The 24,054-nt window shown below is 34.9% G+C and overlaps 1 protein-coding gene across 1 annotated transcript in view; it reads left to right on the top strand.

The window, feature by feature from the left end:
- Positions 1–24,054, top strand: part of DYNC2H1 (dynein cytoplasmic 2 heavy chain 1) — a 142,415-nt gene that overhangs the window by 72,064 nt on the left and 46,297 nt on the right. The window contains exons 72-82 of the mRNA XM_064718467.1: positions 697–747; positions 2,194–2,271; positions 3,402–3,533; positions 4,901–4,973; positions 7,623–7,783; positions 9,655–9,780; positions 12,787–12,897; positions 14,172–14,327; positions 16,251–16,326; positions 17,808–18,019; positions 19,757–19,861. Coding sequence (XP_064574537.1) covers positions 697–747; positions 2,194–2,271; positions 3,402–3,533; positions 4,901–4,973; positions 7,623–7,783; positions 9,655–9,780; positions 12,787–12,897; positions 14,172–14,327; positions 16,251–16,326; positions 17,808–18,019; positions 19,757–19,861 — 1,281 coding nt within the window. The remainder of the gene's footprint in view (positions 1–696; positions 748–2,193; positions 2,272–3,401; positions 3,534–4,900; positions 4,974–7,622; positions 7,784–9,654; positions 9,781–12,786; positions 12,898–14,171; positions 14,328–16,250; positions 16,327–17,807; positions 18,020–19,756; positions 19,862–24,054) is intronic.

Below are 24,054 nucleotides of genomic sequence, written 5' to 3'. Positions count from 1 at the left end.
CTGGGAGATGAGCATCAGTTTGTAAATGAAAGAGGGAGCCTTTTCAAGACTCAGTGAGACTGATGGATGCAAAATATTATGCTGGGATTTGTATCAATTGACTTTTAAATTTCTGATCTTACTATTCTCTTTAATAAAAAATCTTTATCATAGAATATAGGTATTTATGCAAAATTTCAATACTTATGAAGAATTTTTGGTCTGTTTCTTGCCACCTCCAAATACAGGATTATGTGATTTCTAGTGGTTTTAAATACTTGTCTAAAAGACTTAAAATTGTCTTTCTGGATACATATATGAAGTCTAAAAGTTTTATCATGCTTTCTATAGTTACCTCTTCTGTGTGGGCAGCTGATGCCCCACTAGGCAGGACGTGTGTCCTTGCCAGCCACATTTGCTGCTTCCTGATAGTCTGTAGATGGGCAGTCTGGGTAGGAACTGTGGGTGCTGAGAAAGTATAGAACTTCCCCTTTGCTTTTTTTTCTTATAAAGCACGGCAGCCACTTAGCTTGGATTCTTCAAAAGGAATCATATTCTGATAGCATCACCTAGCATTTAAAAAATGTCTTGGAACTCCTTCAGAATCTAGCATTTAATTTGTTTGTCTTCCTGCTCTGTCTACATGCTACTGGATATTAATCTTAGTTCTTAAAGGTGTCCTGTGACTTATCTGAGTTGTTCATTTATTCCACCCAGGAATGGGAGACTTTTACAGGTGTGATCATTGGAGACACCATCAGAAAATCAGTAAGCTACATTTACTTTCATATTTTGAAATAAGGAACACTTTCTTTAATCCTGAAAAGTTAAAGTTTTATTCTTACTATGTTGTTTAATTAACTGTATTCATACATTAAAGAAAAAAGTAACTTTTCACATATTAATATAGAGATATAAATTTATTAAAGAATTTTTGAACATGGCAAATAGTTTTTTTAATTTGAATATCTTTTTGCCTTTGTTGTGTATTTTCTTTTATTTTTTCTGTGACCAGGATGGCAATTTGAAATTGCATGTTTGAGGACGTTTTCAGCCCTTTTCTGTAACTAAAATCAGTATTTCTGAATCCCTCCTTCTCCCAGAGTCATGTATGTGTTGTACTTTAGGTACATTTTCTCAGGCAGCTGGTAGCTAAAATGATCCTTGAAATCCAGTTTCTCTAGCCATTAGATGGCTCAACTGCAGGCTTTGCATTTCAGTGTGACTGCAGAAGTCCCCCTTCATCTGTCTGGAGTCACTGTAATTCAATTAAATGTCTGTGAACTGAGTGATTGTCAAGTATTTATTGCTGTAGGCCATTTTCAAGGAATGTGTGATCTGATTGTATAATGGAATTTAATACCAGTCTTACCTCTACCCTACCTAAGGCACAATCCATAGGTTTTGGAAAGATTGTGCTTGTGTGCCCTTCAGCCTAAATGGAATGTATACTGCAGACCCATGTCAAATTTATTCTTACAATCGCTTCCAAATTTCCTAGTTTTGTTTCTCAGACTTTGTAGCTCATGGCTGAGATACCCTTTCACAAAAAAGCTTCTGTTTTTCTCTGCTGAGCATTTAAGATTACTCTTGAAGTTTCTCATTCCTTGAGAGATCCAAATAGATTTACATGCAGAGACTCCTCAGACTGGTTAATGTGTACTGTAAGATCTTTTAATAACGGATGATAATTCCACTGGAGCTTAAGCAGTGTTGTTCTTCCTTAGAACTTCCTCCATGCCAAACATCTAAAGAGCAGAAAAATAGAGCTGTTGCCAAATTACCAGTGCAGAGATTTTCAGGTGTTTGGCTCTTTGTGTGAAGAACCATCTTCATGATTGCGAATGTGTGCAATGGAGTTGTTTTTTGAAGCCAATTTCTCAGAGTGCCTATGCAGATAGCCAATCATTTGTGGCACTTGTTATTAGTAAAAAATTACTTGGAATTGAGAATGTTATAAGGATGCTCTAAATGGATAAAGTATTTTCAAGCTCAAGTAGTTGAGCAAGTGTTAATGTGAACATTATGTCTCGTATTTAAATATTTTGGTAGCTTTTTTGTTATGCCATTTATGAACTTAGCAAAAGACAGCAGAAAGATTGCTGTTGTGAATGTTTTTATTAAAAAACATGGATTTCACAACCTTATTACTGAATATAGTGTTTCATAAAAGATTTTGTAGCTTACATGTGTGGTATAACTTGCTTCCATAAGGATTCACAAAGAAGCGCTCGTGACCAGGTTCCCTCTTGGATAGAACAGGACCGAGTCTGGGCAGTAGCATCTTTGAAGGTATACATCATGTGGTCTCTTGTACTTAAATTTAAATAATTTTGGTTTTGGCAGATAGCAATTTGGACTTGAATACTCAGATATCTATTTGTCAGAACAAAAGATTTTGTTGTTTTAAGCTGTTTATTCTATCTTCCAGAAACCATGGCTTAATATGTAGTTGCCTAAAAAAGACCAAATGTTTTTTGATTTTTATTTTAATCTCATTTTTCTGAGCCTTTTTCATTAACATTTCTACCCCATCTGTAATGAATTTCAATGCATGTGAGTTAACTTGTCATCTTACTGAGATTAGAAAATACTGCAAGTTCTACAATTTTTATAGACAGGATGATAGAAGAAAATTGCAAACAATATTTAGTTGTGGATTTCGCTAGTGTAATGACTTCCACAAATCACTTCATATTGTATTAAAAGCCATAAACTGTTGATTCAGAAATTAATATACTCCTCATCAGATTTCTCTGTACATCTTCTTAGGTGTTATAGAGTTTGTGATTGCTCAGACTGAACTAAAACAAAAACTCTTTCTTGCACTGGTCAATGTTGAAGTCCTGTGATCCTGAAGGGTACTAAAGGAAAATATTAGTCCTGAAATTCTGTCTTAGCCTCTTCTCCTCCTGCATGTAGCTCAGCAGCAAGGAAAAACCCTTGACTGCTCTTTGGCAAGGATGCTTTTTGCTAAACCCAGAGTTTCTCTTTAATCAGAAATCAAGAATAATCACAATAATGGTGTGGCAAGCATAATAGTTAGAGGTTTAAACAAACAAACAGAAATTGAGTAACTGAGTGAATCGGTAGCATGCACTGATAGCAAGCCATTACTGATACCAGATAGCAGATATTATTAGAGGAAAGGGCTTAAAGGTAAAGCCCAAAGTTTAAAATCAAAGAACCTTAAGGTTTAAAACTAAAATTAGAGTGCAAATATAGATTTAGTCTTTCCAGGGAATAGGTAAACAAGTGATTAATTTTAAAATGTACTCTTTTCTTCCCTAACTCTGAGGATAAAATTGAATTTTTTGATTTGCCGAGTAGTGTTCATAATGATATTTGGAAATAAATTAAAATATACAATGCCCAAATGGCAATTTTTCTTTACAGTTAAATCTACAATATTTGTTTCGTAGCTTTCTCTCCCAGGTCTCTATCGGACACTTTGCTTTGAAGATGAAAGTCTGTGGCGCACTTTTTCTCAGAGCTCTGTATGTGAACAAGACTTTCCGTCTGCTGTTGTACAAAGAATTTCCTTGTTTCAGCAGGTAATCTTTCCATTCATAATATTAATTATGACTTCACCAGTGAAAGTATATTTTACATCCAGCCCTGATTGAATTATAAGCAGTGACAGTATCTACATTGTCCGGCAGTTTAACTTGTTTTTTTTTTATTTTTTAATCTAAGAATTCTATATTTTTTTACTATAGTGCATATTATTTCTCTGTTATCTGATTCTTTTTAGTGTTGATATATTATCTACATCTCAGTACACCCTCTCAAGTAACATATTCTTTAGAAATATTCACAGAATTAATTTTATGAATATGTATTAAAATTCTTTCATGGTTGCTTTGTTACTGCGGTATGTGTCAGCTTGTTGAGCATCTTACTTCACTGAATGTGCAAGCTCACACATCTGACACAAAATGCAGTAGCAGCCTCAGCTTCTATAGAATAGAAGAAATGAAAAATTACTTCTGAAAAGCTGGTGCTAAAGAACACACCAAGAATACGAGAAAGGCAAGTTCCTTCCTCAACCTGAAGGTTGTTTTCCACTGGAAGAGAAAAATATAAACACTTGTGTTTATGGAAAAAATATGTTGTTACTTACTTTCAAATGATGCTGTGGTTTTCTTTTGAAGTTACTTTATATGAAAACATCCAGAGGAATGATGGGGTATTTGACAGTGTAGTTCCATGTTGATTGGCTCATATCTACTGTCTATTTGGAGTTTTTTGTGGAGGAGGGAAATTTCTGAAATAGCATGGATGCAATTTAGGAACAAACCCTTTTGGAAAGGAATTTTTCTGAGTCATGTTTAATTCAATGAAATGCTGAAGACCACTTCTTATGTGTGCAGTGTGTTGTCAGAAAATGTCTGCTTTTATAGGAAAGTAAGTCTGGAATGATCAGTGCATCTTGTTTCTTCTACAGAAAGTATTAAGAATTTTCTGATTATGAAATGTATTGAAACTACATTGTTAGATTGATGTGCCACTCATAAATTAGTTTGAACTGAAACCAGAAATATTTCTATTCCAAGTAGGACATTGCTGCCTCTATATGTGCACAGAATTTAGATGCCAGTATAAAGCTAAGTGTGCTTTCTGTCATTCTAGCTACCCACATAGCTACTTTTCTTCTGAAATACTGTAGAATAGTTTGTAGCTTACAAGTAGACATTAGGTATAGATCTATCTTCTGATTCTGTTGATAGAACAAACTACTTAGAAAAGGACAATTGCAGTCAATTATCTTGGAAAGCAATGATCAGATAGCTCTAGATATTCAGAGAAAATAACTTTGTTCTGAAGATAAATTCAAAGAATTCATCCTTCTTACAAGAGTGCTGCATTTTAAATTATCACTATGTATAACTCATCTCCTCTGAATGTATTTTATTTTAAGGTACTTGTGATCCAGGCTGTCAGACCAGACAGACTACAGAGTGCCATGGCTCTTTTTGCATGTAAAGCCCTAGGTAAGTTAAATTTTCACCAGGGTATTTCTGCACAACAATTAAATAGGTTTTTTTGTGCTATGTTCCACTTTTATATAATAGTTCTCATGGAATCCCTAAGTTTTAGTGTATGAAAATATACTGTAAATGGTTTGCTGATTTTCTTATTGTGACATATTCATATAAGTGCTTTTAAAATGGTTTGGTTTATTCTGCGCAGTGATTGAAAATGTAATAAAAAGATCTGTCAAATTCTTTTCATTCTTGAACACTGGAGTAATCAAGAAAGGAAGATAACTGGTTTTCTCTAAGTTTTACACTGCAGCACTCTCCTTAAGACTCAGATTTTCCATAAATATTATTTTATGTAATTTACCATTTAAAGACCAATAAGTTTGAGATTTTATAAATCGAGTCTTAAAAGATTATTTCATCAATATCAGTCATTTTTTGTAGAGCTCTTGGTCTGTAATACTTTTTACTGTCTGTTTAAAAATACACTATCTGTTTAAAAATGATTTAGAGTGGTTCAATGCTACAGTTGTCTATTTATTCTAGTCAGTCAATTTCCTCTCTCATATCTATTATATCCAGAGTTTGAAACCTGTATGCCAAATAGCCTTTATATTGCAGTACAGCACACAAAATCCTTCCTTCAGTTTTTAGCAGTTTTGAGTGTCTCATCAGGGTAAGCACTGTAAGTTTTAAAAGTCACTTTATCTTACTCCTTTATGCTGTCTGTGGACATTATTTGTTGCTCAAAATTGGCTCCATATCTGTCAGCCAGACTGGGATTTTCAGCATTAAGGTATAGCTTCTCTGTCAAACATTATTAGTAGGTAGAGAGGGTATGTGGGTCATGGTGACATGGCCCATGCTGACAATGTCCCTGCCTGCTGGACTCAAATGACAAGGGTGATCTACAGCGTGTGTGGCTCAAAAGCCAGCAGAGACCTGAGTGCAGAGTAAATTTATTTGCTTGCTTACTGTCTTCCAAATCTTAATGTATTACATAAATTACTTGTGTTGAGGCCAGTTCCTTGGAGGAACGCTGCACAAGGGACTGTTTTTGATGAGTGAAGCTACAGCCTCACCAATGAAGGCAGAATACCATGGACTCTATTTGGGTTTTCAAAACCGGGAAATCATCCACAAATCAGCCACAGATTTTCATGTGTGTCAGTAAGATCAGCAAAATCCTGACTAGCACTTTCTAACCAATAAAAAATGTCATGCTTGTATGAATATTTTTTCGTAGTTTTTTTCTGCCTTGTCTTTTTGAGTGTCCTTGCCCTGAAACAACTTAAACAAACTGTTTCCCATAGTTCTAAAAGAAGCCATTAAATTTCCCATCTCATTTGGCAGCTTTCCTGGGAGAAAAAATGAATTCCAAAAGAGCTGTATATCCTAAAAGAAAGCCTTTCAATTCTGTTTTATCCAGACCTTTTTTTTTTCTTTTCTCACCTTTTACCTATATTTTGAAATTTATGGGTGAAGAGAGAATAAAATAATTTCTTTTGAGGATAATGTTCATAAGAATTTTCTACTAAGGTATTTTGTAACACCTGATGCATGCTTATTTCTTTATTTTACATGCTATAAACAAATGCACCATGGTAACAGCCTTCCAGTACTTAAAGGGGCTCAAAAGAAAGCATGTAGTAACAGAACAAGAGGGAACAACTTCAAACTGAAAGAGAGAATATTTAGATTAGATATTAGACTGAAATTCTTTCCTGTGAGAGTAGGGAGGCACTGGAACAGATTTCCCAGAGAAGTTGTGGGTACCCCATCCCTGTAAGCATTCAAGGCCAGGCTAGACAGGGCTCTCTCTGAGCATCTTGGTCTAGTGGAAAGTGCCCCTGCCCATGGTGGGGGATTGGAACCAGATGATTTTGAGGTCTCAATAGAAACTATTCCATGATTCTATGGTACAAATGATATGGCATTGTTCTATGTGCAACAAACAACAGCTCAAGTCTGAAAACAGACTGCATCCTCAAGGAAGTGTGTATTGCATCTTTTAGTAGTTGTGGCTTAGATGTCACTGATTTGGGCTCTTCTGTCTTACTCTATGTTCTGATTTCCTGTTGCACCCGATGCTACATTGGTTAAATGCTGCTCTAAAGATGCATGAAAATATGTGGTCAACACTATTTAATTTATGAATCAGTTATACATGTATCTTTGGCCTCATGTATAAATACCTTGCCTTTACTAGGTCAACATTGTAGACATTTAAGTTGTATATTAAAACAAAAAATAGATGTAAGTAATCATAGTACCAAGAACCGTGTAAGCCGAATAGTTAAGGCTCTCAAAGCAGTAAAGAGAGAAGTTCTGCATGTGGACATACACACTGCAATGACTTTTAGCAAATAGCATAGCTTCTCACTCCACTTCTCTCTTTTTGTATGTTTTCCTCAAGACTACACTCTAAATAAAGACTGCAGTTTGTCAAACTGGAAATCCAGAAATATTTTTCTTCTCAGTATGGGGTGCCTAATACCTACCTGCATGTTGTAAGGATATTTTCTTCATTTTCAAACTGGTTTTATGGTGTCTCATGAACAGAACTCTTGACAGCCAGATGAACTCTTAAGTGGATAATGAAGCACTCCATCATGTATAGTCACTTTATTTCCATAATAATTCTAATTCTAATTACAGGAATAAAAGAATTATCTCCATCACCTCTGAATATGAAACGTCTGTATAAAGAGACACTGGAAATTGAACCCATCTTGATAATAATTTCTCCTGGTGCTGATCCTTCTCAAGAATTACAGGAACTTGCCAGTGTTGAAAGAAATACTGAGTGCTACCATCAGGTCAGTCTTAGATAAGTGTAGTGATTAAAGCCTACAATGTGTAAAACTTTGTAGTAATATCTGTTTTACTTTGTTTTCCAAGAAAGTTAGTAAGTAAAATCATAGTTTGGTGTCTGTGCTGTTTTGTTGTTCCCACCTGTCTTGACACTAACTTCTCATTCCACTGGAAAAATGGACTGGAGAAGGGACACACATTAGTCACGCTCTCAAAAGCAGAATCCAAATAAGAGACATTCCTCCAGTGTGGAGAAGGAAAAAATGAGAAGATGGATGGAAAAGAACAAAAGAGGCTGAGAATTGTTATACGTGCTGCAGCATCATCTTTCTTGGTGTGGAGTAACTGAAAAAAACAAAACCCTAGACTTCATAATCTCCTCTGCTTATAGGATTTGCACATTTCTTTCTTCGATAGAAAACACAAATTGGGTCTTCAGTGCTTGTGAATAGCTAGGTATTTCATGAAATTCTGTGAAATATTTTGAGATATTTTACATCCTTGAAGGCTTCCAGGAAGCCACTGGACAAAGCCCTTAGTTCCTGATTTAATCTTTCGTACCTGGCCCTACTTTGAGCAGGAGATTGGACTTGATACCTTCCAGGATCCTTTCCAATTAAAATTATTATATGGATCAAGTGGTTTCCTAATATTCCCAATGCACAGTACCAATATGCTTTATAACTTTCTCAAAAATATTATTTCCTTCTGTCATTTGACATATTAAGGGGAGGGAAGTTGTTATCTAGCTGATAACTGGTTAGCATAGAAATGGAAAATGTCGAGTTTAATGTTGTTTTTAAATAGTCCTTGAAATTGTTGCTTTCCTGGAACATAAACTGGTATAATATATTTTTCCCATCAAACTGTAAATATTCAAATCCTACTGCTATCTTATCTAGCTGTGAACATTGCAGAATGCATATTTCTTACTCTGCCACATCGATATTCATGTTTATCTCTAAAATATCCTTTATATGTTGGACTTTCAAAATGCAACATAGTATGGTATTCAGTTAAGGATCAGGACTCAAAGTTAAATCACTTGAAAGTTGTAACACTAATGAGAATATTTTTTGGTTTTTTTCCTACACTTTCTCATGTAATTTGAATAGAACATAAAAGATAGAATTTTCTTCTCTGCTGATAAATTTCTCACATGGGATAATGAAAAGACTGCTAAATTTGTACCGCCTGCTACTGTATTGCTAGTGACTTTCAGCTGTCTTCTTTTGGCTATTTTCAATTATTTTAAGATATTATGGACAGTTCTACTTAGTCAGAGAATCATAATACCAAGACAAGACCTTTTGCATTGGCTGAAACATCTTTATTTTCAACTTGTTTGGTTCAGGGTTTTTTGTTGTCTTTATCTTCCAAATAGATTGTAAGGTAGAACTAATGTGGTACTATAAAAAGTGAAGAAAGGAATGTATGTTAAACTATTCATATATCCCAGCAAATTGAGTATTTCTCTTCAAAGGAAGTACTCCTAACTTCTAGCCAAAAGAAACTTAGTTCTCATTTCTCTCTTATATTTGCAGTTCTGCAGTAATGCACTTTAGTCATTGTTATTTAAATTACTTTTTGACTTCCCAGAGAATATAATCACTGTCACCGAGTGATGTATGGTTTTTTCCATTAAAAGACTAGGTAATGTTGTTTGTACAGAAACTGGCTAGATAAGTTGCAAAGAAGAACTTGTTTTCCTTAATCTTTTCCCTACTTTAGTAACCTATAACATTAGAGAAAATTCTGGTTGTCTTTAGCACTCTTTTTTTTAAAGTATGTATTCCTAAGTTGAAAACACAAAGTTGTATTTAACTGTTAAATGAGGTATGAGAGATTCTTGATACAACTGTGTCTGTCATTTCAGATTGCCATGGGCCAGGGCCAAGCTGACCTGGCTATTCAAACTTTAAGAGAGTGTGCTCAGAATGGAGAATGGCTGTGTTTGAAGAACCTGCATCTCGTTACATCTTGGCTTCCTGTATTGGAGAAGGTGAGGGTGAATAGAGAAGATGATATGGGAAACCAAACAAAATTAGTATGCAACCTTCTAGGAGCATTTCAGGCATTTCTATGGTGATGTTTAAAATTGCAGTTTAAAAATATACTTTTGTGGTTTTCTCAGTCGTGAGTAAGGTGAACTGCTTCAGATCTAAGCAGCTCCCTTCTTTTTGTGAGTGCTTTAATTTTTGTACGATGTACAGTATTTCTACCACAGGGAGTGAGCAAATGCTCCAGTTAGGACTTCTGGTATTTTATGGGATACTACCCATGTTTTTTCATGAACCATGAATCTATGTGTGCTTGGATTGAAATTTTCCCTCCTTAGTTCTAGGACTTTCTTTTTAGTAGGTTTTATTTTTTTTGAAGTGCAGACTCAGGCTGAGTCACTAGGAGGTTTTTGCTAATTTGAAATTAAAATGTCTCATATTTTATAGAAACATGCACTTTTGGCATATAAAATCACTAACTTGCTAATTAAAATTGACTTTACATGATATACTTTTCATGAACATCACCATGAAATCCTCAAAAGAAATTCAGAAGAAAATCATGGAATTCCTTCAACAGTTACTACAGTCTTAATTTTCCAGTTTTCAGTTATTTTTGTAAAGCATAGTCCATGGACATGAGCTTGGAGTCTGTCATTTGTCTCACAGTAACCATGTGGCACGTACCTTCAGCATTCCTATAATCCATTCTGAAAAAATGGACAGGCAAAGCAAGATAACACTGATGTGTTTGTCATGTAGTCTGAACAAGGCAGTCAACAGTAATGAAGTGTTTGTAAGCTCCTTGCTGAATACAAAATTTCAGATCTTGTAAGTATTAAAATATGGATATATGTGTCAGGAGGGTCTTATTCTTTCCACATGAACGTAATACTGAATGTGTTAAACTTCTTGCTGAGCTTAATATATACTAAGATCTGCTGATGTTTGACTCTGCACATTCCCTTGCCTGTTTTGCATACCATTACCAAGTGTGAGGCTATGTAATTCTTACATTTGAACATCCTCTCAAGGGACTGCTGCATATTCATAAGTCAGTTCCATCCAGGTACAGAAATTCAGTTCTCACAGTCTTTGAATGTGGACCCAAGTGTACCACAGTGAGGTAGATTGAAAATGGCCTAATTGTGTTACTCAAAGAGTTACTTTCAGCATTAAAAAATCCAGTTGGAGCCAGTCATCAGCATTGTGCTCTAGGCATTGATACTGTGACCAACATTGTTTAACATCCTAATTAATGAGGTGAATAATGGAACAAAGTGCATCCTCAGCAAGCAGAGATGATAAAAAACCTGAGGGAAATGATTGATGTAACAGATGAGTGTACTTTCCTTCAAAAGGACCTTGATAGACTAGAGATGTAGGCTGAAAAGAACCTTGTGAAGGTCAGCAAAGGGAAATGGCAAGTGCTTCCCATGAGAAGGAGTAACTTCAGCCACCCAAACAGTGTGGGAACAAACTGGCTGAAAAACAGCTTGGTAGAAAAGGTCTGGGAGTCCTGGTGTGTAAGAAGGGGACCATGAGCCAGCAAAATGACTTTGCAGCAAAGACTGCTGGCATCCTGGACTGTTTAAGATAATGTTGTCAGCAGGTGGTGGGAGGTTGTCCTTCCCCTCAGCACTGGTGAGACACTCCTGGAGTTCTGTGTCCCCTACTGGGCTGGCCAGTGCAAGACAGACATGGGCATACTGGAACTAGTTCAGTAAAAGGCTGCAAAGGTCCTGAAGGAACTGGAGCATGTATCATACAAAGAGAAACTGAGAGAAATGGGACTGTTCAGCCTGGGAAAGAGAAGCCTCAGAGGGAATCTTAGAATTTTGTGTATTGGCTGATGGGAAAGAATAAAAGAGACTGAATCAGACCCTTTTCAGTGGTATCCCATGACAGGACAAGAGACCATGGGCATAAACTAAAATACAGGAAATACTATTTAAATGTATGATAAAACTTACTTTAGTGTGAGGGTGGTCAAACACTGGAACAAGTTGCCTAGAGAAGCTACCGAGTCTCCATCTTTGGAGATTCTGAAAACCTGACTGGCTACAGGTTTGCGCAACTTGTATCTGGCTCTGCTCTGAGCATGGAGTTGGGGTAGGCAGACTCTGGTAGTTCCTTCCAAGCTTCACAATTCCATTACACTGTATACCACATATAGTTGTCATTTTACTTAAGTAGCTGAACAAGTAACAGTTTTTCAGATTATTTTCTTTACTAAAAACACTGAAAACAAAATGATAATAATTATGGTCTAGAGATTATCAGAATGAATGGCTTGTAAGAAAGTCTTTCAAGAGGTTTCTGAGCTAAATTTTTTCCAATACACATACACAAAACTCTTGACTTTGTTCTGAAACCACTTGTCAGGCAACTTTGGTGTCTGATGATGAATGTGTGGGTTTCAACTGAGCGTAAAGCACCAGCAGTGTGTTTCCATATATTCAATAATTATGTATTTTTGTGAAGCCTTTATATTTGAAATAACTTTTGACAGTATTTCTCTTAGAACTCAGTTTTCCAATCTTCAGTTTTCTGTGAATCATGATACATGAAGGATTCATACAACAAATACTTGAAGAAAAAGAAATTAATATAGCTATACTGGTGTTGAAAGTCATTGAGTTCTGTTGTTGATATGCAGACCACATTGCAAGCCTTCATCATTTTTGATGTAGCCTTCTGGTGTTATTGTACTTAAAAGAAGTAAAGAACTGCTCTATATTTTTATGTACTGAATTTAGTATCTAAGAGAAAGGTGCAAATATTTTGACACAGCTAGGATGAACTTCAGATTTGAGCACAGCAATGATATAGAATGTGTGGAGGCAACACATCTTGAACTATAACTTTATGTGTATAACCAACTGTCGATTTTTTAAATAAACCTAACTTTCTAATCCAGGATATTATACTTTTGTAAATACTGTTCTATGTATAAAAACCCCCAATCACCTCAAAGCCTATTTCAATATATAACATCTCTTTAATAGGAACTGAATACATTACACCCTCAACCAAACTTTCGTCTTTGGCTTACTACGGAAGTTCATCCAAAGTTTACTCCAATTTTGCTTCAATCAAGCCTGAAAATAACTTATGAAGTAAGATCTGTCTGGAAAGCTTTTATTAGATTCTTACATTGAATGCACCTTGATGTATAACAAGTTATATGTTTAGATAGTATAAATGGTTTTACCTTATACTTCAATTACATGCAATACAAAAAATATGGGTTTACCTTGAAATATTATTTTTCCTAGATGCTTTTTCAAATGAAAGTATGAACTGAAAATAAGTTTACATCGGAGAGCTAGTTGTTCTGTTTTGTGCTCCAGATTATTTTGTGCATTTAGTCACTTTTTCTTAAAAATCTACTCAAGTGTTGTTACATGGATGGAAAACAAGGAATTTCTCCTTGATTAATAGCCTCATCTGAAGATCACAGAATCCCAGTTTCTTTTCCTTATTTTCCTTTTTGGCCTTAGAGCTTTATATTCATTGGACTCTTTCAACAAAAACTGACTCTCCTTCCATACAGCACAACATACAGTTAAAAGCCTTTTCTCAAAATTGAGAGCTTTGCATTTGAAATGGCTCAGCTTAAGGAATAACTGAGACTGTGTTCCTCCAACTGATTGGAAAGTAGTCTAATCATGAATGCACTTAGGCAGTGATGTCCAAAATGGAAATCATTAGTAGGAGTGCTTCTAAGTCTTCCATTGATAATGGAGTCTGGAGATTTTGCCTGCAGCTAATACAGGAAACTTTGACCTTTAAGAGTCCAATGTTGCTGACTTTATAGAAGCTGAAATAGTTACACTTTTACATTGACTGCAGGTATTTTAAAGTTTTTGCAGTACCTTCTTTCTTATATTGAGATCTTCAATGGTACAGAAACTGCAATACTGTGTTGCCATTTTTCAAAGGAAAGAAAGAACAACAAATATTTTAGAAACACAAAATTGTAATTTGAATATCTTTAAAATTTATGTTTTTCTTCAGACTTGTAAATAATTTGAGAATAGCTGAGTATCCAGTTGTTTTTACTTTTAAGCACTTTGATTTTGGCTACTGCCTACACCTTAAATGCAGTTATTTCTAGTGCCTGTGAACATTACCTACCACTAGGTTATTTTAGTGTAGTACAGTCCTATAAGTTGGTCCTGGTTACCATTTCCTTCAGTATATCTATTTTCACTATAGAATCATTCTGGTTTTAGGCCATTTATTACATTTTTTTTTCTTGTTAAATTTTATTTTATTAAGTACTGTTTGTCATTTCATTAAGTTACAAATTCCAGGTTATAGTCTAAGAAAATAACACATAAAAATACCAGATTTTCTGTCTTTGCCAATGTTTTTCCTTTCAATGCAGGCACCTCCAGGCCTCAAAAAAAATCTCTTGCGAACTTATGAATCCTGGACACCAGAACAAATCAACAAAAAGGGAAATTTGTCAAGAGCACATTCTCTCTTCTGTTTAGCATGGTTTCATGCTGTATGCCAAGAAAGAAGAAATTATATCCCTCAGGTAGTAATTTATTTGCTATATTGTAAAAAATTTGCCCTATTTATTAGCTTTTACACTTAGAAGTATTTTTCATCACATATATGTTGGGTCATATTCAGAAATGAGAAAAACTTTTATATTTCTGCTTCCTTTATTGTCTCTGAATTCATTGCAAAATAAGATCCTGATAACATCAGTTCTTGTCCCTCTGAAAATTGCTTCTGCCTCCATGGGGTTATTTTGTGATTTGTGGCCTAAGTGATACTGCTACAGAAGTGTGGAAAAGATTCTGTGAATCCTGTTTGCTTGGGATAGGCAAAAATATTATGGAAACACAGTTGAATGAAAAGAGACACTGGAGGAAAGGAAGAGATGACATTGTCTACAATTTCTTCGTACAAACTCCTTCAAGGAGAAGGAAGAACAAGGGAAATGATTAATTTCTTGCAAGGATTATAAGGATTTTCAGAGATGCATTTTTACCTTAGCTAAATTTTTGATTAAAGTGAACATTTTTTCTGGCTGCAAGATGCTTAAATTAAGCAGACCAAAATAAACACCAAGCAGCAAACTACTTTATGTCTTGTTTGTTTTCTTCTGTATAGACTAGATATGAAATTACTTTGTCATCTGAAGGATTTGATCTGCCATAGTCTGGAAAGTTTGAAAGTTTTTTGCTGGTTTTGACTTTGTGATTTTTTTGAGGTTGGTTGCCTGTTGCAACCAAAAAGGCTTTTGAATATAATGTTCAAGAAGTACAGTAGATGAAAATAATTAAGGTGGTAAAGTGAATGAATTTTCCTTTGTTCTTGTCCAAAATCATGTTCATTTGGCACCAGTTTTTTAAGTAACACAGATAGGATTAGGGCTCTCTTTAATTCAGCTGCACAAATGTGTATACAGTGATGAGTTTTTATTTCACAATTATTTTGTATTAATATTGATGGACGGTAGCTAATCTCAGGTAGAAGCTCTTGCATTTTATAATGAATTTGAGTAGTTTTGGGTTCATGTACATAGCACTGTTAGGCACATCTTTCCAGAGTATGACCTTCAGGGTGGCTGGCTGATAGTTTTTTGTGACCTCGGCAGCAGCTGCAGGCTTGACCTCAGGCTGTATTCATCTCACTGGGCCGTGTGCATGTGGCTGACACATTTGCATTTCTCATCATGAATCATGTGCACTGTTGCTATGCTATCATCCATATGCAAAGTACACTGTAAAAGGATAGAGCAACAGGATATACCATTGAAATTTGGATTTCCTGAATGATGTCTCATATGTCAGTATTTATTTACACTTATCCATTTACACTGAAAGCTTTGTGTGAGAATTACATACACAGTATGCATTCCTGCTTCATAAAAACTAATGCCCCAAGAACAAAAAGGAGGTACAAACTGCAAATGATTGAAATATATATGGTGGTCAGCATTTTTATGGAAATAGTAGCAGTAATTAATAATTTTTTTGTCAGACAATAAGTGACATGAATTAAGGAGTAAGGTGATGGGAGTATTTTAAAGACTGTATTTGAAGAATCAGTTCTATTAATGAAAATCCTGTCTGTATATTGAAATAAAAAAAGGCCCTCAGAAATAAAAAATCGTAATTCAATGCATGATCTAGTCTCAGATGTCAGCAAGTTTTAGTTGAAGTAAATATTGACAGGAAATAAAATAACCTTAAGTTTATATTTTCCATACTCAATGGATTCTGGTTTTTGTAAGTATATAAAATTAAATGCACTGTTACAACTGAATTTTTTATACTACTGCTCTTGTATCTTTCAAAAAATGCACTTTAGAGGACACAAGTTGTTTCTTTTTTTTTCCTTAAGTATTGTACAGCATTCAGTGACCTCATGATACTGGTATTTTACCTCATTATCATCCTTGATTAAATGATCACTAATTAAATTCTTTGGGTTTCTTTTATGATAGGGTTGGACCAAGTTTTATGAATTTTCTTTGTCTGATCTCCGTGCTGGTTTTGACATTATTGATGGACTCTTTGAGGGTAAGTCACTTCTTAGGGAAAGTCCCATTAGTAGGGATGTTGCATGAGGAGCTTTATCTTTCTATAGCACTCACATAAAAGTGGAGATGCTGTAGAGCTCATCATCCGTAAGCAAAACTAGTAAAACAGAGTGAATCATAAATTCATTTTTTGGGTGATTGGGCAAACCAATAATTCTTGGTGCCCAGGGAGTATGCTGCTCAGCTTCTTGAGTCCAGAGGAAGAAATAGGAAATACAGGGCTGCCTGTAAGATGAAATCTTGCGTGTCCCTTCCTTCTCAGTGTGAGTTCATCTAAATATTTAAAAAATGAATTGACTGTGAGTTGAATATGAAAGAGTTCTTCATATTGAAACTCGGTATCAGATAGATCCCACTTCATTGTTCTGTTAACTAGCGTAGGAATTTCTAATATTAGTTAATATAAGAAAAATATAGAAAAATAAAAAAAGGCAGGTTTTTTTTAACTCCTTGCATTTTGTACAATTTCCAAGTAAAGTTAGGAACTGATATGTAGAGATAATTTATGATTGTTGACTTAGATGGGATTTGTGGATCGTTAATACTTCTAAAAATCAGACTTTAGTTGTGCAGACTTGAACCACACAGAGAGGTAAAGAGATTGAATCAATAAATGTCAACGATAATCATTAATTATGACTGTGAAAATATCTTTTCTTATGAGGGAATGATTGAAGCATTAGGAAACAAAGTTACCACCAGTAAACCCCACTTACAGTAGCCACTTTCCCCTTTCAAGGACTTTAGGGACTGCCTTTCTGATCAAGTTTCACCTGGTCATGAAAGCCGTAGGACACAAGTAGATCATTGTGCCATGTAGTTATTTTGGGCAACAATGATAGAATGGAGGAAAAATCACTTCTTTGAACTTAGGGGATATGTTTGGGTCAGAGTAATCTAATGCAACATCAACCTGACCAGGAAATTATTATTAACATGCTTTCATTTTTTTGCTATGTTATATGGTTCATAATGATTTGCAAAGTTTCTATCTTGGACTCTTTTTGAAAGATAACATTTCCAGTAATCTTGCCTATTTGAAGCATGATCTGCTTTTGGTTTAATCAGTCAGTTTATTTTATGAGATCAGATGGTACTGTGGTAGAAAATAGTGTATGAAATTTTATTTATGACAAAGAAACACAAAATTAAAATTTTAATAGCATAATTTCTGAAATGCATATAACCAGTTAGTTCAAAAAGCACTTCAAGTCTAAGGAAAAATTTCTAATATTTCATTTGCAACACACTTTCATTTTTCCTATGTCAAATATTTACAAACTCTTTCAAGTTCCTGCAGCTTTTACTATTTGGTCATATGGAAGAACGATTAATAAAATTTAATTATTTGATGTGTTCATCTCTTCTTTTTACCCTGAAGAACTGCGGTGACAAGAAGAAATGCTTACAATGCAATGCTATTCAGTGATACAAAACTAATACTAATTAATTAATTTGTAGGTTCCAAAGATTTTCAGTGGGAATTTGTTCATGGCTTGTTTGAAAATGCAATTTATGGAGGTCGTGTAGATAATTACTTTGATATGAGAGTTCTTCGGTCCTACTTGGAGCAGCTTTTCAATTCACGAATCATTGGCAGTTTAAATACCAGAGGCAAGAAGATGAATACTTTCCCATGTTCCATCTCTTTGCCGAATTCCTGCAGCATTTTGGTAGGTACACATCTTCTATCACCTAAAAAATAATTCATTTTCAAGAATTATTCTTGAAATATTTCCACAAAGAAAACCCAAGTTACAATGCAAAGGATACCTCTGTTTCTTCAGAAAAGTATCTCTTTTGTGTGGAGCATTAACTCTGTCAGTTTACTCTTCTTTTTTATGGTATCTGATTGGACTGTGGTGCAGAGCAGCCTAGCTATGAAGATTTGTGTAAAAGAAATTGGGCTAATTTATGACAAACATATAATTATGTTTTTATATAATTAGTATATTAACATAAAAGTGTTTTTTTAAAGACTGGTAAATATTCCTACAACTTCTGGATGAAACAGGAAAATCTGAATAATACCTTCTTGCTTCCAAAATGTATCAACGTTCTGAAATCTGTTGAGAGGCCATGGAGGGTATATGACATTTTATTTGGTGATAAATATGGATTCTGATTCTTCTTCAGTATTTCTGTAGTGTAAAAGAGAAGGAATTCAACAGTCTAAACAACTGATGTCCCTCTGTCCTTTCACAATATAATTTTTTTTGGTACTGTGATTAAGATTCACTTGCATTCTAATGGAGGACTCCAGACTAGACCTCTAATGTGAACAAATATAAATTGTATTATCTCAGTTAGAGTAAAGTGCTATGATTTGGCATTCTTTACCTGGATTCTGACTGCTTAGGTTTGGTTTGGTTTTTTTTTTAATTACTTTATTATGACCATTATTTTTTATTTTCTGTAGATGTGCTGAGTTATTATCATAAAAACAGAAGGGATAAACAAACCAGACTGATCTCTGTTCTTGTAGATAATATGGTCAAGTAGATGAATCTTTTTTTCTAGCCTGCACAGCATTTAATATCTCTTGATATCTTATATGATTATGTATGTAATAATTTATGGTTTTCTGTCTTCAAGTAGTATTTCCTCAAGTATTATTATCCTCAGTTTGGTGTAGAGTTCTGCTACTGTTGTTACCTCTGAAGTGAGATTCCATGTTAAAGTGAATTGTGCATATCCAGCACGTGCTCCGGCAGGCAAAGACAAAATGCACATGGCACATAAGCAACAGGGTGTAGCCAGACTTTCAGATTGTAAACATTTTTGCCCTTAAATCACATTAAAGGAGATGTGCAACAGTATTAGCCTACCTTAGTCTGCAAGGCTCTCTTTGTTTTGTGCAGGAGAGCATCACTAGTGACTTACACTGTAACCACTATTGATGCTATTCTGCATCTCCAATGATTATTCAAGCCTATTTTAATCTAAACTATTTCACTTTCTTTGAGTAAATATTTTTGTAGATTTAAATAGAAGTGAGTGTTCTTGATTTTATAAATATGTGTTACACTCTTACTAGAATTCCAAATGCCAAAGTATTTTTTTTCTATATTGTCATTAATCTTACCTTTAAGTTTTCAACAGAAATATTGTACCTACTTTTCAGGAATGGTCTTGGCATGTTTTTGTTTTCATTTGATATCATCACTGTAATCAGATTTGCTTTTTGGTCTTTTAGAGTGGAAATGTTACATAAAAAGAGATAGTTGCTGATAAATAAAATTAAGAAATCTATAAATAGGATTATCGTAATGTGTCATGTCTTATATACTTATTTTAATCTTTGTGTTGTGCTCTGCACTAAATGAAATTCTTTTCAGCATATACTGTTAATTTTCATGAGTGGAATAAAAAGTTTCCACTGTTCTGTCTATTCTTTTCTTTTTATGCAGGATTATCGTCATATTATTGAAAGCCTCCCAGAAGATGATAAACCTGACTTTTTTGGCCTGCCAGCTAATATTGCTCGTTCATCACAGCGTATCATCAGTTCCCAGGTAAAGTTACCATTTTTCATTGACCTCTGAATCCTTTCTACAGCCATTGTAAGATGAAGAACCCAACCGTTTCCATAAGAAAGTCAGAGTAAATTGGTGTATTTTTAATTATTTTGATTTTTATCTGTATAATATTTTAATATAATAACATATAATCTTTAGTTACAAGAGTATTCATTTAGAGCTTAAATAAACAGATAATTATTGAGAAAGTTTCCAATAATATAATTCAGTTCACATTGAAGAGTGGTACGATAGTTTTGCACATGGAATATGGGTAAGATTTTATGCTTTTGCTGAAACAGAAATTCTGAAGAATTTTTCCAGAAGTTCCAGAGTTCTTCCAATGAGTCAAAAAATTCCATTCCAAATAGAAAGATGATTTTTAAGTGAAGTCTGGATGAGAGCATACAATTACTGTATAGGTGCAGTTAAACAGTACAAATCTTTTAAATATTCTTTAGCATAGTTTATTTGACTGGCAAATTAGTTGTGTCAGATAATGTGAAAGTTGATGGATTTGAGACTCATAAATCAGAACTGTGAAGTGAGCTGGTCTATATATCAAGGCTCTCTGTATTTGTCTGCCCAGCCCTGGTGTGATGTCTTATGTACAGACAAATTATGGAGGGGAAAAAATAAAATTATAGAATCATAGGTTAGAAGAAGCTTCAGTGTTCATCTGGTCCAACCATTCTTGGCAAAATCAGTTGAAAGTTCCCTATAACTGGAATTTCCTATGAATTCAAGACTAATAATTACAGTTTTAAAAATAGTATCTAATTGTTTGCTCACAATCACTTAAAAAGGGCTCCAAGCAGAAATGTCCTATTGATAGGACCTCTGATCTACTGAAAAAAAAAATAGCCTTTGAGTATTGCATTTGTTGCCAATCAAATACAGTACTTGTAAATTTGGTTAAATATTTCTTCTGACTTAAATCCATAGCTGTATTGTCAAACTATTTGTGGTTTCTTTAGAACATGCAAACATAAAGACATGTAAAGACAAATCAGTAGGATGAAGGTGCCTAGCGTAATAGGATGAACTGAATAACTTGTCTAATACAAAACTAATGCATGCTCCGAGATTAAACATATCTCTCTTTGATTTTGTCTTAAAATCATTTACATAAACATCCATTTAGATGCTTTTGTTTCTCTCAGATTCACTGTAGACTGCTGATTATTTTCATTATTTCAGCTGGGCTTGCGTAACTCGTTAAAATCTGCAGTAGTTAAAAATGCTAATATTTGAAAATCAGAATGGACTCAGAGTTCCTGTGTGAAGGGAAGTAGATAATGAGTGCATTTACATGTAAACTCACATTCTGCTGAACTGGTCTGCCATAGCATTGATTATAAGCTATAAACAATGGGTTACAATCTTGAAAATGTGAGACTGCTCTAGTTACAGTTCTGTGAGATGATTTTTTTTGTCATATGAAATATTTTCTCATCCTTCTGATAGTATTTTGCAGTATTTCTTTAAGTCTTAGGCAATTTAAGTAACAGAAATGTTACTTTCTTAAACTGTGCTTCTTCCTCACTGTGAATTCGATTCCCTTTCCATTTCTGACAGTATGGCAGCTGTTTTAGATCCATAGGTGATGCCATGGTTCACAACTGGAAATTCAGTGGTTGTTTTCTAACAGGAGTGTTTCTCAGAAATCCATTACCAAGCTAAAGGTAATGGACAAGGGTAGTCAGAAATCAGTTGATACCAGCTCAGCTGCCATGTCTCTAGCTTTAGAAAGGTGAAATGTAGTATCATGTCCACTACTTCACTGATTCTCTAGACTTTCTATGAATATTATTAATTTTTCACGCCTAGAAGTGATAGCTGCTGTTGCTGCAGCAACACACTTCAGTAGAAATAGGCTGCAGCACAGTGCAGCATTTTGAAGTCATGCAGATATCTCTTCTGTAACCTGTGCATTACCAGTGTTTGGGCAAAGCCAAAACATCAATAAAAAAATATGGTCTTTTTCCAGGAATTTAGCAAGTGTTGTTGTGTTACTATATTCACGGCTTCTTATCAGCAGAGAACTTTTCTAATTTAAAAGAATATTGCTACCAGTATTATTTTTACACTGGCAATTACTAATTGATTTATTAGAAATTATGTCTTGCAGTATTCTGTGGTGTAATTCAGAGAGTCTTAATACTGAATTCATACAGGTAAACAAATTTTGTTTAAAAAGGCATGATCTTAGAAGCATGACTTAGTGGTTTTTTCTGAATAATGTGCTTAGTTGCTATAAGTGGATGAAGATAGTAAAGTTTTAGAGCCTGGATTTCCAGAGTTCACTGTGTCTCTTTGTTTCTGCCTCACCTGATGTTAGAATAAGCCTTTGACACATCTCTTATGTTGAATATGGTAATGAATAATCTCACATCCCTTGCTATGTTCTCTTTGCAGAACAGTACATTAAAATAAAAAAAATCTCCACTGCCAGTGCAGCTGCAGGAGTCAGTACGCTTCATCCTACCTGTTGTACACCAGTAGAGAGTTTCTGTACTGCAGCTCAGTTTCCTCATTCTCAGCAACAGTCATCACCACTTAGTTACAATCATGCTCCTTCCTCCTGACCTGATAAACCCTGTATTTTGCCTGCATATTGGCCTATATTCAGGCGGTCCAGCTCCCAGTCTGTTATAACCAATGATTAGACCAATTAAAATATATACAGCTTTGCTTTAGGCTTCCTGTGCAATGAGAAGAGTGTGCAATTTAGACACTTGCAAAGTGGGCTTTTGGTGCCAGTGGACTCATCTCTTACTCTTAGTTCTGTGCTTTTATGAATTCTTATCAATAAATCTCATCCTTCATTGTAATTGTAATAGAACTATACATAAGTGTCATTATCAAAATAAAATTTATCCTATTTGATAAATGGAATTTTGAGTGATTGAAACAGACAGACCTGCATATGTATTTTTAAACCTCAGAAAAACAACAAGAATTATCCTGTTCTGTACAGGATTTACCATACCTGCAACTAATATGACTTATTGCCAGTAACCACCCTAGGAGGATGAAATGAAAATGCAGAGGCATTATTTTGTCTCCTTTCTTAGCACAGCAGACATATTCACTGCAGGCACTCTAGAGAGTGTAGCATGTGTTGAGTGATCCCAACAAATCCTGCCAAATGCAAATAACTGCAGCCTGTAAGTAGTAGCTATATATGATCACTCAACTGAGTAATCTAAACATTCTTCAATAATGCAGTAAATTATTTTGAGAAAAAAGACAATCAGTAGCTGGCAAGTTGCACAAGATTCTTCAAATATGACTGACAATGATAATGAATATGGCTAGCACGTGGTTTGCTCATTGCTTGTTTCTGTATACAATACAATGTTTAATAATTCTAATAATATCTTGCCTCAGGAATTCAGCATTCTTTTGCACATTATAATGCTTCACAGAGAGTATCATATGAGATAGGTTAAGTCTCAGTAAGGTTGAAGATTATGTTGTTTTGGATATTTTCATAAATGAATGAGTACTCTCACATTATTATGCAAAGATAAAGGGTATTTATAGTCTCTCTATACTTGGACAGCATCTTGATTCTTTTATGTCCACCATCCCAGTGACGGCACAAGTGGAAGGCAAGTCTGTGGATTTGCAGCAGATTTTTATGACCTCCTGAGGTTGATTGTGCATGCCTAATTGAACTTGCTTTTTAAAGTGAATGGAGTACTGTATCAAGTGAGTGGGACCCTGTGCTGGAGCAGGGAAAGACAGTGAGGAGACAGAGACAATGTGTGATGAACTGACCACAGCCCCCATTCTGTGTTGCTCTGCACTACTTGGATTGGAGGAGGTAGAGATTTCAGGAATGAATTTGAGCCCAGGAAGAAATGAGGGATAGTGAGAAAGGATTTGAAGATTATTTTCTCATTATCCTAATCTGATTTGATTAGCAATAAATTAAATTAATTTCCACAATTCACGTCTGTTTTGCTCGTGATGCTAACTGGTGAGTGATCTCTCCCTGTCCTTGGCTTGACCCATGAACTTTTCCTTACATTTTCTTTTCCCTTTCCAGCTGGGAAGGGAACTGATAGAACAGCTATGGTGGGCACCTGGTGGCTACCCAAGGTCCACCCAATACACCTTCAAAATGCTTAAGGACATCAGAGATGTAAAATAATCCTTTGGGACTCATCGCTGAAGAGTCC

The sequence above is a fragment of the Zonotrichia leucophrys genome, chromosome 1, assembly GCF_028769735.1.
Source record: "Zonotrichia leucophrys gambelii isolate GWCS_2022_RI chromosome 1, RI_Zleu_2.0, whole genome shotgun sequence".
NCBI classification, from domain to species: Eukaryota; Metazoa; Chordata; class Aves; order Passeriformes; family Passerellidae; genus Zonotrichia; species Zonotrichia leucophrys.
This window is presented reverse-complemented; position numbering and strand designations above follow the sequence as displayed.